Here is a 14,269-nt window from a genome sequence, read left to right on the forward strand (position 1 = left end):
TCTAACATTTTGGTCACCTAAAAACGTCTTATTCAGTGTTCGGTTGCACTAAGCTCCACCCACACGTGTCAAATAACGTTCAGCGGCCGGAAGGTTGAGCTTAAGCCTTGTTTTGTTTGAAGTGCTCACCCTGCAGAGTGGCGGTCCAGGACACACAGTCCAATAACATCTTGGTTGCCTCAATTGAACCCGTGAAAGATGCTTCTCTTTTGCAGGATCCCATCAATCCTGCTGAAAGCCACAGTCACACACACACACACACACACACACACACACACACACACACACACACACACACACACACACACACACACACACACACACACACACACACAAGCAATCAAGCGCACACACTTCACTGTTTGACTGTTACACAGTGCAAATATCAAGACCTGCCACTGGTTAAGTCAATGTGCATACTCATAGGTAAGGCTGCACATTAATAAAGGCGCATTGACAGGTGTGTGTGTGTGTGTGTGTGTGTGTGTGTGTGTGTGTGTGTGTGTGTGTGTGTGTGTGTGTGTGTGTGTGTGTGTGTGTGTGTGCGTGTGTTCCCAGGTTGCTAACCCTGTGTGTTTAACCCTGTGTTTGCTCTGCAGAGCCCCAGCTGAAGGGCATCGTCACACGGCTTTACTGCAGACACGGTTTCTACCTCCAGATGCTGCCAGATGGCACCATGGAAGGCACAAAGGACGAAAGCAGCTCCTTCTGTAAGTGAATAATCAGATGGAGAGAGATCAGGCGGCTAGTATGATGAAGGATTGTACTTCACAGGTCTGTCATGTATACCACCTGCATCCACGTTAAAAAGGACATTTCTCAACATCTAGACCCGAATGCAGCATAACACTGCCATGCTTTCTGGTTTTAGAATGAATACCCAAATATGTTGTGGTTTCACATATCGGCATATCGGCCATGAACTTACACTTGTTCTAATGGCCAGCAGGGGGTGACTCCTCTGGTTGCGAAGATAAGTCAGATTGCATAGAAGTCCATGGGAAAATTACTTTACCTCTCTATCCCCACAAATCACACGTTTCATAACGCAGTATTTTGGGGTGACTATATGCACTCAGCTTGTAACTGCAGTACTTTAAATTCACTCAATGTTAACAGAGAGTCCTCTGATGATCTGAATCAAGACTTGAAAGCTCTGCCCATTAGTACAAAAACATGCTGAGATGTACACACACACACACACACACACACACACACACACACACACACACACACACACACACACACACACACACACACACACACACACACACACACACACACTGCGAGGGGTCTTCACCTGGATGATTACTGACCAAACACATCAGATCTCCTGGACTCCCTCCAATCCTCCCGAGGAGATCAATATTGTATTAAAAGATATCCCTGATGTGGCAACACAGCATTTTTTTTCTTTTTTTTTTCTGTCAAAACACCAATTTGCATAGAAATCATGAAGTTTGCACAATTTAGGGTTTACAATCTACAGAGAGGAGAGAAAAAATAAAAATAAAACACACTCAGACTTTCAGTTGTGGTTCCCTCTGTTAAGTTTATATTTTAGCGTTTCAGAACAGTGTGACCAGGTGGGAATAACCTTGAGACATATAACATTACATATATATATATATATATATATATATATATATATATATATATATATATATATATATATATATATATATATATATATATATATGTATATATATATATAATTCTAGGTATTCCCTCGGCATTTGTCCCAGAAGAGAGATACACGTTTCTCGTGACTTCGACGTTGCGTCCGCTCGATTGGAATCTGGACGATTTCATTTAGATTAAACATCTAAACATTTCCAGGGGTTTTGGTGTGACGATCCCTCGAGGAAACAGTATTAGCAAATCATGTGAGAGAGTCCTCCAGCCGCTCTTTGTGTGGATCCGGCCGCACGCCACCTCCAGACGGCTGCACGGTAACTGATTGGACCTGCTCTCACTTCTCACTCTTATGTAACGGCTCCGTGAACCTTCAGCACTCTCGTATCCAATCTGAAATATTCATCGCATCAGACCGCCGGGCGCATCTGAAGGCCCGCTTCCAGACGCACGTGGAGGCCGCTGCTGCCTCGAGCGCTGCTGGTGGGTCGGGATATTTAACACTGGTAAGTGGAGGTCACCCCGCAAAGTGTCCGCGTGGGTTTGACTTATGCTTATCGCAACGATTAATCCATCAATCCCAGGATCTGGTGCCTTTTGCATTATCAAGGGGGGTGAGGCAGCGTCTTTTTGATCCAAGGCCGCTTATTTATGCATTCCTGCCGGAACCGTTGAGTGATTGACGTCATTGTAACTGAGTATCAATCAGGAGCACCATCATCTACCTGACTGCATGGAATATTGAAAGGGCAGAAACAGCTGTGTGAGCATGTACGGTAACACACTCACTGTCAGGCTTATCGTCAGCGGGCTACCTGGCAGCCGAGGCTGGCCTGGGACCAGCTCGCTTTCAATACAGGTGCATTTCAATTTCCTCCAAATTTAAGGTCATAAAACAAGCCCTTATGCCATGTCAGTTAATATCTTGCTTTAGTGGTGCTTTTATGCTGTTCCCATATACATTTATGATTAATCATATTACCATAAAGTACTAGACAGTAAACTTGGGGCTTTTTTCGAGCCCCTTGAGGCGTTGGGCTGATGCCAATTATCCAGTCGATAATCCAGCCTTGCTCCTTAGTTATCAGCACACATCTTTCACCCCCTGTTATATGACGTTTAGTTTCATACGATTAGTCTCAAAGGTTTTATTAAAAACATTTTGTTTATGGTTTGAGACATCGATTGTCTTCGTTATGATAACATCTTACTCACAAAACCAATTGGAAACAAGTTCATCCTTTTTATTTCGCGGGCGTAGTAACTTCTCATTAATGAGGAAGAACTGTGTTGGTGTTTTTCTTGTAGCGTGCACCACAAGTCATAGTTGGCCCAGGAAGTTCACAGCCGCGGCGTGCGCTGTGTGTACGCTCTGCGGTAGTTGCCAGAATCCTAGACAGCTGCTTTTATTTGTCTCCACGTTGCGCCCCACCTCATAGTATCGTAAAGTACTCACGGGGCGCTGACACCAGGTCAGTGGACAATGGGTGATTCCCTCATCTTCGATCGAGACAACACGTGAAACAAAATAAGATCCTGAATGCAACGCGTAACCTTCCACACCCCTTCATCTCCTCAGAATCTATGCGCTTTGCATGCGCCCGCAGACATTACCGGCATGCACCCCCACTGCAGTGTTCACCGAGAAGACCCAAAAAGAAAAAGTGCCAAATCAGCAGTAAAATGCGATAAATAATTACTGCTGTGATTCATATCTGAGGCCCTCGTCCTGACGGAGTTCTTGGATAAATGTGTGCTACTGATCTGAACAAAAACTGCTGCACACCATGTAAAAATACACAAACACAGAAAGAAAGTCTCCAAAAGTACAGGTGACCTTTAAAAAGAGTCACAGCCCTCTCCCCCCTCTCCTGCTTCATCCCCTCTGACCCTGACTTCCCCCGTGACCCGCTGTCATGACACCAAACGAGTGACCTGCAGGGAACAGGAGCGCTATATGCTCACGCAGGGGGACTCGTCACCTCTCCTTCTGGGCTACCTGGCATTACAGCAGCTGCCTTCACCTCCTGAGAGGTCGGTGTCAGGACAAAAAGTGGCAAAGAAGACCTGAGGGGCTGTAGCAGAACAAAAAAAAACTAAGATTCTACTTCCTTAACTAGGCGATATAGGAAGATGTCACTAAGCTGAAAGTGATTGTATATTAAAACAAAAAGGAAGGAAACGGAGAATAAGAGGATCAGAGAAGAGCGGAGAAACAGAAAGAGGCCACGGTGGAATACATCAGAGCAAACTGAGCCGGAAAGACAAGACGGGTTGGCTGAGAGAGAGAGAGAGAGAGAGAGAGAGAGAGAGAGAGAGAGAGAAATGGGGAGCAGCTGGCACACAGCTGATGGCTCCTCAATCACTGTGTCTCCCCCCTCTGGTGGGAGGTCAGAGGAGCTGCCCCCCCACCCTCCGCCCCCCTCTCTCCTTCTCTGTTCTTGGCTCTTCCAAGCTGTTATGTAATAAAACTGGAAGAGGGATGAAAGCAGGGGGAACGAGCATGATGAGGGAGTTGAGATTCATATCTGTGCGTTGGGGCAGAATGTGCCGTTAAAGCGCCACGTTGCACGTTTTAGCACTTAATATGAATCAGACCCTTATCCTATTTAAGTGCTGTGAAGACATTTAGTTTTTGAATGCAGTTTCTTAACATTTAAGCAGCCATAGGTTTCAATGAATTCCAGTCCGCAGTGAAATGATGCTTTCGAAAGCCTAAAAGTTTTTATGGTACATTTAGTTGATTGAAGAAATCAATTCCTCAGTCCTCGTCCATAACATTCTCTGCTCTCATATTTTGCGATTCCATGTTTGCTGTTGGAAACAAACGGGTCTAGAACCTGTGCTCATCGTGTCAGTAAGTTGACAGTTTGTAAGTAAGTTAACTCACTTTGGGAAACAATGGTTCGTAAACATGAGTAAAAAAATAAAAAATCGAGCAATAGGCTTTGGAACATTTTCTAAATTGACAGGAAAATCTGAAGAAAGTTTGGCCCCTTTATAGCTTCAAAGGAATTACAGCTCTAAAGCCCCTGCAAACTAGTTTCTCTATAACATTACATTTTTATGACTACATTAACAACAATGAAAGTTAAAGTTTGAAAAAAAACGATGTCCTTAGTTAATATTTATTCATATTTTGATTGACACAGACATATACCATTCAAATGAAGTGAAGATGTGTGTGACAGTGCCAGCAGCAACAGAGGTCAGTCAAGGACAGAGCGGGGGTTTGGAGTGTTCAGGGCCTTTAACAGATAGAGTAAGAAATACGGGGAAGGAAACAGATTCCAAAGGTGCTGAACGGGAGATAAAAAGAAAACACACAAAATGAAGCGTGGAGAGAATAAATACACAGAGCGAGCGATGAGGGATGGAGCTGCCGGTGTGATTGAACTGGATTCGCTCTCCTTCTGAATTCAGTTATTTGTCGAGGAAGAGACGAAAATACCCAAAGTGAGACAACATGAAGGGCAGTTTGACGGAGGAGAGGAGAGGAGGTGACAAAGAGGGATGGAAGCTATTGACTCTCAGTGTGTACATGGGAAGGCCATGAGGAGAAGCTTGATGTATCCACCAGTGGCGGGCCGTCAGGGCCTGCTAAGCCTTCTCTGCTGGCCTAATCAGAATCACAAAGTTATAGCTATTTTATAATTTAAAAAAAACAAATAAAAAATGTTTTTAGCGGGTGCGCCGAACAGCTGATGCACTGAATGTGCAAGTACAAAACCCACGGCCGGCCACTGGTATCCACTGTAATTAAAAGTACCTCCCACTGTTGGAGGGACATGTGACTTATTTATCCCTTTCGAGTCCGCTCTTCCTCGCTGTCTAACTCTAAAAAAAGAAGAAAAAAAGACTTGAAAGGCAGAGATGAGTGGAGGAAGAAACGTGAACATTGAAAGCAAGCGCTCCCTCAGCCAGATGAGGCGGGTGGAGACGGTAAAGGAGTACCAGAGGCTTGAAGAATACCAAACGAGGAGACGCTAGGATAGAGGAGGCCGAGACGGAGAAGACAGAGAGACAGGCAGAGATGGGTAGAGTGGGACAAAGATGAATGGACGCTGATGGAAAAGTATTGGCTTTACAGGACGGGGAGAAGGACAGCAGGCGGCGAGTGAACTGAAAGGGAAAAAACAAGAAAGACAAATGTATCTAAAGAAAAAACAAAAAAAACAATGGAGATAAGACCAAGGTTGTTAATTCACGACGAGGGAGGGTGAGAAGACAGACAGCAGCAGGAGAAGAGAGGAGTGGAGGAGACAGATGGACTTTGAGGGAGACAAATAAAGGCTCAGAGGAACCCGTGATGGAGAGGGAGGCCCGCGGGAGGAGGTGGAAGTTAAATAACAGAGGGTAGTTGTCTTGTCATCAAAGTCATCGACCATGAGGGAAATCAGGTCATTTAATCTACACTGTAACAAGTTTCTGTAGTTTTCACAGTAATATTACTGTATACGGGCCATATTCTTACTGTAGAACTCCCATACAGCATGTTGCTGTAGATCTGCAATGCATCATAGTCAAAATTCATTCCCGGGTGAATCTTACCGTAAATAAATGTTGCTGTGAATCACAATACAGTAATTTTGAGAGGGAATCGACCATAATCCATTTTAACATTATTTTCAACACAGATAGGTTTAGCTATCACACAGACAGAGGGAGAAACGAGATTGTTATCCTCCGTTGTGTTACACAAAAGATGACAGTAGACTATAACATTGTGTGTTGATGGACACTTGCTTCTCTCGACGAGGAGAGGAAGGAGAGGCTTCTCTCGACACAATTTTGGAGCAAGAGCTACAACATTTCTGACCAGAGTCCACTTCAACTTCAGCAACAGGTAACGAAGCTCATTATTATTCCTTAATATTTCCTTTTTGCCAGGCATTTGCAAATGTACATTAATTACCGTGTAACGCTACGTGACTTTAAGAGGGAAGTAGAGGCACGTTCCTGCACTAGTAAGCTAACGTTAGAGTTACTAATATTACCAAAATATAGTATTTGCTCATTAAATTGTGATATAAATCATTTGGCTTCATATAGTTGATACATGGCAGAAGTTTAGTGTAACTTGCAAATTAATTGGAATCGTTTGTGTGTGACGCTGTGTATGTGTGTGTGTTGGTGCGCTAGTTAGCTAAGGCTAGTTGCATGGAGAAGTTGTGACTCTTTTCTCTCTTGCTAGCTACCGTGCAGCACCACGTGGCACGAGTAACATTACCGGGCACCACTGAAGGTGAACCAGAACGCCACACCAGGTCAGACAGCACAACAGGTAAGACTTTTACACAGCACAACATGTGTTTTCTCAGCTAACGCTAAATGGCAGGGCAGACTGCAACAGCTGGTATAACGTTGAATACGTTGTTGCTAGCTTAACCATGCCGTCGTGTTCGGGTCTAATCTGACCGATTTACAATTTAAACTAATCAATTATAAATATTGTGTTTTACATCTGATTGCCTCTAGACCTTATGATATCCTCCACACTAGACATTTTAACATAAAATTGATGATCACACGCACGCACGCACGCACACACACACACACACACACACACACACACACACACACACACACACACACACACACACACACACACACACACACTTGTTCGCAGCCCCATATATAAAGTTGTACACATTTCAAACTTCAAGCCAAAAAATCTGGTGCTTGTTATGGGAACCATCTCTGTCCTGCTTCATGTGCCCACGTGAACCACACCTTCCAGACTAAACAATGCTTATCTTCTCACTTTCCCCCTAAATACACCTGGAACATCAAAGTAAGGGTTTCTTTCATGTCTCTCCTAATAAACATGGTACTATTGTCTGTTTATTTTGTGTTGCAGGAAACCTCCACCCAGGTTGATGTTGAGGCCCAGGTGTCCCTACTGAGCACTCCAAGGCTCATCATGTTGTAAGATCCCAGGACCAGACAAAACACCATATAGGCTGACATCGTCAGTAGTAGAAACATATTGTGGTATTTATAATGGGAATCGGTAACCAATGTCTCTCTGTATGTTCAAGAATACCATGAAAAAGTGTTGTTGCTTACATATTTTTTTTTTTTACAAACTAAAAACTAAATGTAAAATTTGTATTTAAAATGTTGAAATATTAAAATAAATGACTTGTTGAAAAAAAACTGCATCTTCATTTTACAGTATGTATTTATTTTACTGCTATTCATTTACAGTAAAATTAGGATTTAAACCTACAGTATTTTGATAACTACTGTAATAATAACAATGACGGAACTGTGATTATTACCGAAAAATGACTACAAACAGGTACTGTGATTAATTTTACAGTAAGCATACTGTGAAATATACTACAGCTACGAACTTCCTAATTGCTGCCAGCTACTGTAAATTCTACAGTTATCTTGTTACAGTGTGCTGTTGAGTCTCTCGCTCATTTTTTCGGGGGTTTTGCAACTCAAATGACAGCGTGTCAATGGAGAGGGGCGGTTTTATTTGTTGTCCACACCGAATCAACTGGTTTGCATCCGTTCAAGATGGCGATGTTATTTCAAAGTAAGGGACTGTCACGGGATCAGGATGATTTAGGTCATTCTAATTAGTATGAACCACAGGGATTTACTGAACACCATAATTATCATGTATTAACTTTGCAAGCTAAGGTTTTTAGTATTTTCGACACTAATACAAAATAAATAATAATAATGTATGGGCATTTATCGATTATGGGCAAAAAAGGTACGGTAAATGACATTTACACTTTTATTCATATTCATAGACATATCTACTTGTATTGAATCTTAATAGCCTTTCAATACAGATCACATGATAAAAGATATTCTGACTACGTTAAATTGAATTGGTCGCGGAGGTCAAAGGTCACAGCTTGATGGATGTTAGTTGGTGGCCATATTGCATCATTTCCCATTGAGAGCGGTTCGTAAAAATAATTTCTTTTGGGGGTGATGACGTCTGAAAATATGATAGCAGACGCTCAGAGCCTCATTGGAAAAGCTCAGTAGAAACCTGACGGAGCCGTAGCATTAATCTCGTGGCTTGGTTGAAAGCTTTTTAATGTATTAACACAAGAACCCTGTGTGTGTCCCGGTGTGCAGCGGGTCATGTTGGGTCACCAGGGCTGTTGTAAGAGAGAGTGGGGGGACAAGAGGGAAGGGAACACGGAGGGCAAGGAAGGAGTCAGTCGATGTGCTCGCGTCCCGCTCTATTTGTCATCCCGGCCGCGCTCTTTGGTGACACCTTGTTCATTTGCGAAAGCGACTGTTTGAGATGCAGCGATCGATGGAGCAAGTAGACGCCCTGAAGATAGAGAGAAAGAGAAGGGGGAGGGATGGGGGGCATGTACAGTTTTCATTACCACCTTCAAACTAGACCCACATCACCACCCGTACTGTGTTTTGAACAACTTTCTTCTCTTTCTGCCAACACGTTGCCGAAATAGCATCAAAGGTTGTACGTTTTTCTCAAACGCTGCCTGAAAGAAAGGACGAATAAAGTTTGCCTAAATACTTCACTCCAACACTCAATAGTTTTGACCAGGTTACCGTTTGGTTTAGTTCTGGCCCTCATGGCCAGCATTGACTTTCTATCCCTACCTGATAAACTCCACTTCCATCCATTATGTTGGCAGAATTTTTTATTTGAAATTGATTTGTTTAATAGCAGCTAATGGCTCCATGAATATAAAATGTGCTCCTGAGACTTAATTTCTCATCGGTATATAAGAGATCCGTCATTTTGACAACCACGCTGTGACTTTATAATGCATTCTTCTAATTTGTCAGAAAAAAAGAAAGAAAAAAAAGCAGAAGCTGCTGTTTTGAGTATTTCTGACCAGAATTGTATTTAGACAGCTCTATGACTTAAAAGTTCTGGTATTCAATAATTTATGCTTTTATCTTGTCGTGCAGACGTGTGTGCGGAGCTTTCAAGCGTACGTCATGGTCTTCATTGGCAGAGTTTTGTCATGCTCAACCTATAAAATGTAAATCGGAACTATTGTTTTCCAGCTGAAGAACTATTAATAATTTCAAGCTTGACCAACATGTCAAAGGAATAGATAAACATGTCACGTAATGCCCTCTCTTGCTGAGCATGATATGCAATGATTGATGCCGCTCTCGTGTCTCTGTACTGGCTATGTATGCAGCTCGAGCTGCTCGGTCAATGAATTCAGCTTTCAATAAACAATTCAATCAGGCAGGGCACGTTTATTTGTACAGCATCCTTTTTAAAAACAAGACATTTACATAAGAGCAAACCCATACATGAGTTGTGGCTTGATGGAGAGTTACGTCCAGGTTTGAACAAGATTCCAGGAAGTCACCAGAGAAAGATATTTACAGCAATCCTATCAGTCCCAGCTAATTCCTTGGCGATAACTAATACGGATATATATTGAAATAATAATAATAATACTTACATTTTGTATAGCGCTTTTCTGAATACTCAAAAACGCTTTACGATGGAGACAAACAGAACAAAACAAAAAATAGAAAGACAAAGGAGCAAACAAAACAAATGAACAGAACATTTTTAGTACAAAAGAAAACTGGAGAAGCTGCAACGGAATGAGTCATGTAGTGGAGGGTAGGGTGCAGGGGTTAGCAGGTGAAGTGTAGGGTGCAGGGGTTAGCAGGTGAAGGGTAGGGTGCAGGGGTTAGCAGGTGAAGGCGAGTTTGAAGAGGTGGGTTTTGAGGGCTTGTTTGAATGATGATAGGGTGGGAGCCTGACGGATGTTCCAGAGGGGTGCAGCAGCTGAGAAGGCCCTGTCACCCCAGGCTTGATCTTGATAGTCTTCAGAGTGTTCACATCGGCAGACCTGAGGCAACGGGTTAGGGCGTGAAGGGGGAGGAGGTCTGAAATGTAAGGAGGGGTCAGGTTGTTTAGGGCTTTGTAGGTGGTGAGTAATATTTTAAAGTCAATCCTGTACTTGACCGGGAGCCAGTGGAGGTTGCGTAGGCCCTGGGTGATATGTTCATTACGGCAGGTGGAGGTGAGCAGTCGAGCGGCAGAGTTCTGAACATATTGGAGTTTATTTAGGATTTTGTTGGGAGAGCCATAGAGGATACTGTTGCAATAGTCAAGTCTGGAGGTTATGAGGGCACGGATGAGAATTTCAGTGGTGGCAGAGGACAAGGAGGGCCGAAGGCGTGCAATGTTTATGAGGTGAAAGAAGGCAGTTTTGGTGATGTGGTTGGCGTGGGGTAGGAAAGAGAGGGTGGGGTCGAGAATGATACCGAGGTTGCGGATCTGGGTGGAGGGAGTGACGATGGAGCCATCAATGTTGAGAGAGAAGGTCTTGGCTGAGCGGGTTAGGGAGTTAGGGCCGATGATGAGTATTTCAGATTTATTGCAGTTGAGTTTGAGAAAGTTCTGTTTCATCCATGATTGTATATCAGTGAGACAGGTGGTAAGAGTGGAGTGGGTGACTGAGGTGATGGTCTTGGAGGAGAAATAGAGTTGGGTGTCGTCAGCGTAGCAGCGGAAATTGAGACCATGACGACGGTTGATCTGTCCATGGTGAAGGATGTAAATGATGAAGAGGAGGGGACCAAGCACGGAACCTTTGGGGACACCGTGGGTGACTGGGGAGGTGAAGGATTTACAGTTGTTAATGGCAATTAAGTGATGTTGGTCTGAAAGATATGAGGCGAGCCAGGAGAGGATAGTGCCAGTTATGCCAAGGGAGTATATATAAATATCCCTTTAAATAGTCAAACCGCTGCTGTCCTTCTCCATCCGTGCTCTTCAGCCTTCAGAATCGCTCCCGTCGCAGATCTAATCCAAATGCTTCAGGGACTTTCATTGTCACGGGCAGCGTTTGGTCATCCTGACAACGTGACCACGGAGCAGCTGGCGTTTTGTCCGAATCACTCAACTCACCATGTCACATCTTATGAGGCGCTTTCAGACAGCACGCGCTCACAACAGAGGTCTGGGGAGGGATCCGTGCACACACACACACACACACACCGGCAAGTACACCAATGTGTTTGTACACGCATGGATAGAAACAAATGAACCCCACTTTAGACACCAGATTCCAGCCCAGTGTGTCTGCCGCTCCAGTGGCTGAGCTGAAGGTAGTTTATATGGAGAGCGATGCACATAAGAAATCCAAGGTTCCAAAGGAAGGGGCTCCAGCAAACTGCATCTCAAAGCGCTGTTCACTGTGTCGGGACAAGAGGAATGAATTCAACGCAGGCTCAGGCGATGTCAGTTTCTAATGTACTGAATTCTCAAAGCTCTCTGCCAAGCTATGCTCTCTCTATCTTTCTCTCTCTCTTTCTCTCCAGCAAGGGAGTTCTCCGTACAGTCTCTCCCAGCTTTGTCTGACCTCCGGTGCAACCAGACAACCAGACTTTGTACCTCCTAAATCTCCCTCTCCTAATCCTTCCCTGCCTCACACACACACCCACACACACACGTTCAATTCCCGCCTCTGACAGATATACTGTACAACAGGGAGGATGAAATAGAAGACAGATGGAAAGCAATTGTCTTTTTATGCCACGAGGAAGCACTGTGAACGTTTAGGAGAGAGAATGATTGCTCTAACACCAGTACTCCCTGTCTGTTTTGTGTTTGTTTTTTCTCCCCCAGTGCAGTTCAACTTGATTCCTGTGGGGCTCAGGATAGTGGCCATCCAGAGCACCAAGACTGGGCTCTACGTCGCCATGAACAGCGAGGGCTACCTCTACACTTCGGTACGTACAGTCAGCACATGCAGTACAGTCATGCTGGGAGAATTTAAAGTCTTAAATTGCGATGAGTGGTGAATGACTCGCACCGGAAGAAATGCTTTCAATACCTGGTTTGTCAAACGAGACTCATCGGGTTGGTTTCAAAAGCACTTATACATCAGACTAGCATTACAGCAGAGTATGCACGTTGTGTTGGCTATCACCAGGGACAGCATGCTGGTCCATATACGGTTTATATTTATTTACATGTTCTTGTATTATGTATATGTTTAACTAAACTCAAGGTCCACTTACTATTTTTTTTCTCATGCTTTCAGCCTCATCTGACCATCTACCTCCTGTGTTTCCTTTTCTCGTCAATCTACTGTTTCCATGGTCATGACCATCATCAAAGTATTTTTGTCTTGTAATACTGGATGAAAACTCTAATCTTCTTATGTTAATTGCAGTCATTTTCATTTGGGGAAAAGTCCCACACACAGAGTATCACGTCACAAACCTGGTTCGGGTCTGCACGCATTTGCAAAAGAGTTCCCCAACTCGATCGTGAGCTACAACTTGTGAAGCAGCTCAGATGGGGCTTCCAGAGAGCTGCTTCCATTGATGTGCAGAGAGATGAGGCACAGATTTGAGAGGTAGATGGAAGAGTCGACAAAGACACAGAGGGTGGATCAGAGTGCACTCTATCAGGATGCAGGGAAAGCTTTTTTTTTCTTTTTCCCCACCAGGCTGTCTGCTGGAAAAGTGTGCGAGATCTTGTTTGAAATGCTTAACCGCGCTCACTTCAAAGTCCATCTGACTGCATGCATGCTGCCGGAGACGAGGAGATACAGGGTTTCTCTCGGGTGGAGGGATGGGAAAAGAACACACGGATGCTGATATACACAAAGTGTGCCGCTGCGTGTACAGTACGTGAACAGTACGTAAACAGTACATGAACAGCATTCTACACACTGTCCTTAATTCTAGCAGCGGCTCACTTTGCCAACCAGAAAATTGCAGCGAGATGCTGCAGGAGTCTTGAAAAGTTCAAAGCCCTTCTTTGTTCCAGAAATCACGTAACACGACTTAAAGTCGTTGGCAAGTCTGGGTTCTTGAGGTTTGTGTACATTTTTTGTTTCCTCATAAATGTACAATCTACGAGCTCCAGTTTTAAAGCTCTTCCAGCAATTCCCTGTATACTTATGCACGACAACAACACAGCGTCCCACAAAATCTTCTCGCTCTTGTTGAAATTGTTTAACGAGCAAACGACGGCCCGGCGGGAATTTGCATCTATTCGTTCCTCTGCATTGACTCTGTTGGTTTGACACCATTTGGTTTGCCAATGAGCAAACTAACGCTACACATTCACCTACAATAGTAATAAGAATAATGTATCATGTGTTCTTCGCATATTGGGTGATTGCACTATATTTTAATCGATTATTTTTTGTGCTTACTTTCATTTGTAATCAAAGACAAGCATTTGAAATGATTCATGTCAAATTATATTTTATTTTGAAATCTTTGGTGAAGCCTGCTTGTCTCGGTGTACAGAATAGGAGAAGAGCTTTGTTTATAGTTAATCCCCAAAAATATTAAACTACTTTTTTATCACGAAAAGTAAAACGTAGTGTAGTGTAGTATATTTAGAAGTAGCCCCAATCCATATTTTAACCTAACTCCAACCCCAAAACCCCAGCCCAGAACCAAGCCTTCCCCTAATGAGGCCCAGAAAGTGGTCCTTGCAGATGACTTTTCCAGGGCTCGGAAACCCCCCTAGACAGTAAGAACCTCCACACACAGAATATAGAGGTTATACTTACCCAGACATTCTCCTGACAAAAGAAAGGTGACCCATTTTCACTGAGGGAAATAACTACAGGGAACGAGAGAGAGGGAGGGGGAAATGTTCGAGAAAAGCCCTCTGAGA

General features: G+C 43.7%; 1 protein-coding gene across 1 annotated transcript in view; it reads left to right on the top strand.

The window, feature by feature from the left end:
• The window catches only part of fgf11a (fibroblast growth factor 11a), a gene marked incomplete at both ends in the record, with an annotated part of 73,913 nt that overhangs the window by 37,174 nt on the left and 22,470 nt on the right, over positions 1 to 14,269 (top strand). The window contains 2 exons of the mRNA XM_079215291.1: positions 600 to 710; positions 12,254 to 12,357. Of these exons, the coding sequence (XP_079071417.1) occupies positions 600 to 710; positions 12,254 to 12,357 (215 nt within the window). The remainder of the gene's footprint in view (positions 1 to 599; positions 711 to 12,253; positions 12,358 to 14,269) is intronic.

Source organism: Taurulus bubalis (genome assembly GCF_910589615.1).
Source record: "Taurulus bubalis genome assembly, chromosome: 3".
NCBI lineage: Eukaryota > Metazoa > Chordata > Actinopteri > Perciformes > Cottidae > Taurulus > Taurulus bubalis.